This window comes from Carcharodon carcharias (assembly GCF_017639515.1).
Source record: "Carcharodon carcharias isolate sCarCar2 chromosome 36 unlocalized genomic scaffold, sCarCar2.pri SUPER_36_unloc_14, whole genome shotgun sequence".
In the NCBI taxonomy this organism is placed as follows: Eukaryota; Metazoa; Chordata; class Chondrichthyes; order Lamniformes; family Lamnidae; genus Carcharodon; species Carcharodon carcharias.
Genome location: NW_024470731.1, coordinates 86,309 through 90,616, shown reverse-complemented (window position 1 = coordinate 90,616; position 4,308 = coordinate 86,309). Strand labels below are relative to the sequence as shown.

Here is a 4,308-nt window from a genome sequence, read left to right as displayed (position 1 = left end):
TTTAAATAAGGCACCAAGTTTGTCAACAGCGTAGTTGGCTCAGCACCAACCAGTTGTGGGCGGGGGGGGAGAGATGGAGCCGGTGTCTAGGGAATGGAATTTTTGGTTGGGCGGTGGGGGGGGTGTGTGTGCCAAAAGCATTGAGCTTGTGTTCCCCAGTATCTAACTGGAAGTAACTGCTGCCCACCCGGTGCTGGTGAAACGTTCCGGTAATGCGAGAGGACTGGGTGGCGAGGTCGAGCTGGGTGTCGGTGTACAGACGCAAGCCGACACTCAGCGCTCTCAGCTGACGGTCCCTAGGGGCAGCATGGAGATGAGAAATGGGGTGGGGGGGGGTGGTTGTGTGTGTGTATGAGGGGGGGCGGTGGAGCAAGTATCGATCCTTGGGTGGGACCCCAGGCATTAAAGCGGCAGCAACAGGAAGAGAAGCCATTGCATGCAGACCGAATCTCCGGCTACGATGGGATGGATAAGAGTGGAGCCAGGAGGTGGCAGCACTCCCCCTCCCCTAGCACAGAGCAAAACCACGTCCCACCCCTTGGGAGCGTTTCCAAATCCACCCACCTATCTCCACCACCCCCGCCCACCTGAACCCGAGCCCCTGGCCCCAACCCCAAACGCGGAGTGACCCTGTAAGTGGGCTGGTCACTGCAGTGCCGGGGGTTGAAGTGCCAACAGGCCAGGGAGTGATTTTGTGAAGCTGGTTATTTATAACCAGTAACTCAAAGTGTCCACGTAGCTGCTGGGTTCCTGTAAGACCCCCTACTGGTGTCGTTCAGGGGCAGGAAGTTTCAGCCCCCTCCCCTGCCCCCTCGTGACTTCAGCCCTGCGCCCATTATTATTTCAGTCTTGCCAGCCTCCTAGTGTGGCCTGGGTACATTTGACTCTGGCCCAGGTGCTGAGTCTTGACATCCTTAGTGTGCAGCACTTAGTCCAGCCCCTGGCTGACACCCAGGGGTCACTGGCTTAAAAGAGACGCACTTTGTCTCTCTCTCTCACTCTCTCTCTCTCTCTCCCCCCCCCCACCCACCCGGACGGCTTCTCGATCAGCCCTCCACACAGCTTCTGGGCGGTGGGCGAGGCATGTCAGGAGCAGCCGCCGGGCTGACAGGGTGGGAGACGCGGGCAGCGAGAATGGGCAGAGGCTGCAAAGAGCTGAGGAGGTTGGGGGTGGGGGGGGGGTGGGGGAGAAGGCGCAGGAGCTGGACTGCCCCCCTCCGCACCGCCCAAACACAAAAACGCCTGCCGCAATGCAGGGCACGTTGCGCACAGCACGATCCCACAGCCCGCCAGCCTCGGGAGCTGCTTTCACACCGGTTCCCCCATGGAGCAACCCTTGCCCCCTCCCACCGCACCCCCCCCCCCGCCCCCCCAGTAGCCCTGAGAGTCCATTCCCCTCATGTTGTCAACCAATTTCCTTTCGAAATAATTCACCGTCTCCGCTTCCACCACCCTCGGGCAGAGGGTTCCAGGTCATCACTACTCTCTGGGTCCAAGGACTAGGGGAGACAGATTTAAGATTTTGAGCAAGAGATGGGGTGACGTAAGGAAGAACATTTTTTACAATCAGCCAATGAGTATAGCTTTTGTCCCCCTTATCCAACCCTGTCACCATCTTGTCACACCTCGATCAAATCTCCCCTCGATCTCCTTCGCCCCAAGGGGAACAATCCCAGCTTCTCCAGCCGGACCCTGTCACTAAAACCCCCTCATCCCTGGACCCGTTCTGCTAAATCCCCCTCCGCACCCTCTCATGGACCCTCACGCCCTCCCTAAAGCGTGGCGACCAGAACTGGACACAATACTCTACGTCGGGGCCTACCCAGAGATTTATAAAGGCTGGGCATAGCCTCCCTGCTTTTGTTTGTGAGGCCCCAAGATCCCAAATGCATTGCAAACCATCCTCTCCTTGTGTCCTGTCACCTTCAGACATCGATGCGTATGAACCCCCAGGTCCCTCTGTCCCTATACATTGAATTGTGCCATTACATCTCTGTTGCCCCTCCCCTAGCCAACCTAGAGAAGCTGTTTGGGTGGGGGGTGGTCATGGTTTGGGGAGGGGTTGGGCTATGACACCAGACGGACACGCTACACATCATGGAAATGGGGTCTTTAGCACCTCACTGGTTTTGGAGGAGCTCGTACTACATTCACTGACGCCAGGGGCAAGGAGAGGTGAAGGAGACACAGGTTGAGGTTACTTATTTTGTTCATTTATTAGAATGTCCTCACGCGCTCCCCTTCCCACTGAACAATCCCTCTTCAGAAGCACTTGCGATGGACAATCACCGGACCCTTCTCGTCGTAGTCTCTCCTGCTGACCCACATGGACTGGAAGGTGTTGAGGCAGGCGGTGATGGAGCCCCCGATCCACACCGAGAACTTGCGCTGGGGGGAGGCGTAGACGTTGAGCTTGGCCCTGTTGGGCGCCAGCTCACCCATCTCCCTCTGGATCCGCTCCGCAAAGCCGGGGAACATGGAGGAGCCGCCCGACAGGACGATGTTGTTGAGGAGCTCGGGCTGGTGCTCAGCCTTGCACTTCTCCAGGCTCTTCATGGCCAGGTTGTGGAGGCCCGGGTCAGTGAGGCCTACCACCTCAGGCTTGAAGAGCGACTCCGGGCACCGGAAGCGCTCGTTGCCAATGGTGATGATGTGGCCGTCGGGCAGCTCGTAGTCCGTGAGGTAGTCATTCTCGTTGGCCACCATCTCCTCGTTGAAGTCCTGGGCCACGTAGCAGCAAGTCTCCTTGATGTTCTTCACGATGTGCATCTCCTCGGGGCTGAAGGGGTTGCCGCACTCCTCCAGCAGCTTGGCCATGTAATCGGTCAGGCCCCCGCCAGCTAGATCCAGCCGGAAGGTGGCGTGGGGCATGGTGTAGCCGTTGTGGATGGGGGCTGTGTAGGAGACCCCCAGGCCGGACTCTATGATCAGCCCGGTGGTCCTCCCCGTGGAATAGAGGGAGAGCAAGGACTGGTGGGCCACGTACATGGCCGGTACACAGAAGCCCTCAAACAGGAGCTCGGCACTTTTCTCCCTGTTGGTGGTGGGGGACAAGGGAGCATCGGACAGGAGCACGGCGTGTTCCTCAGGGGCCACACGCAGCTCCTGGTAGAAGACGTGGTGCCAGAGCATCTCCAGGGCGTCCCAGTCCGTCACGATGCCGTTCGTCACCACGGCGGTCTTGGTGATCCAGGGGTCGTTGGGGATGGCGCTGCCGATGTAGTAGTCCGGCCCCTTGTGAAACTCGTCGCTGGCGTGGGTTGGGATACCCACCAGGGAGCACACCACCACTCGGGGCTTGTCATCACCGGCAAAGCCAGCCTTGGTGTAGCCGGTGCCGTTGTCCATCACGACGGCAGCCGTCTCGGTGAAAGCCTCCTGGCCCACGGGGGGCCCCAGAGAGGCGACCGGGGAGGCTTTACTCATTCTGGCAGAGAGCAGGCGGCTTGTCGAGCGTCCTCTCGAGCGGTCACTTCCTCCTTCTCGCAGCCAAACAGCGGGTCTCCTCCCTCTCGAGTGTCACCGCTTTCGTGACTGGACCCCCACCAGACTCCAGAACCCCCCACCTTAACCCCTGGGCCCATCGCCAGGGGCAACCGCCCGCGCCTCACAAAGGCCCAGGTAACCTCTGACCTCAGGGCCTCAGGAAACGAGGTCACAGTTGCACCCTGAGCTGAGGTCACTGACAGGAACAATGGACTGGGAGCCCCTCCCACAACTTCAACATCCTGGGGGTTACCATTGACCAGAAACTGAACCAGACCAGCCATATAAATACTGTGGCTACAAGAGCAGGTCAGAGGCTGGGAATCCTGCGGTGAGTAACTCACCTCCTGACTCCCCAAAGCCTGTCCACCATCTACAAGGCACAAGTCAGGAGTGGGATGGAATACTCCCCACTTGCCTGGATGAGTGCAGCTCCCACACACTCAAGAAGCTCGACACCATCCAGGACAAAGCAGCCCCGCTTGATCGGCACCCCATCCACAAACATTCACTCCCTCCACCACCGACGCACAGTAGCAGCAGTGTGTGTACCATCTACAAGATGCACTGCAGCAACTCACCAAGGCTCCTTAGACAGCACCTTCCAAACCCACGACCTCTACCATCTAGAAGGACAAGGGCAGCAGACACATGGGGAACACCACCACCTGGAAGTTCCCCTCCGAGCCACTCACCACCCTGACTTGGAAATATATCGGCCATTCCTTCACTGTCGCTGGGTCCAAATCCTGGAACTCCCTCCCTAACAGCACGGTGGGTGCACCTACACCACAGGGGCTGCAGCAGCTCAAGAAGGCAGCT

General features: G+C 59.0%; 1 protein-coding gene across 1 annotated transcript; it reads right to left on the bottom strand.

The window, feature by feature from the left end:
• Positions 1-2,262: 2,262 nt before the first annotated feature.
• LOC121274403 (actin-3-like) lies at positions 2,263-3,426 on the bottom strand. The gene has a single exon (XM_041181702.1). It carries the CDS (start codon positions 3,424-3,426, stop codon positions 2,263-2,265), a length of 1,164 nt encoding a protein of 387 aa, XP_041037636.1.
• Positions 3,427-4,308: the final 882 nt, after the last annotated feature.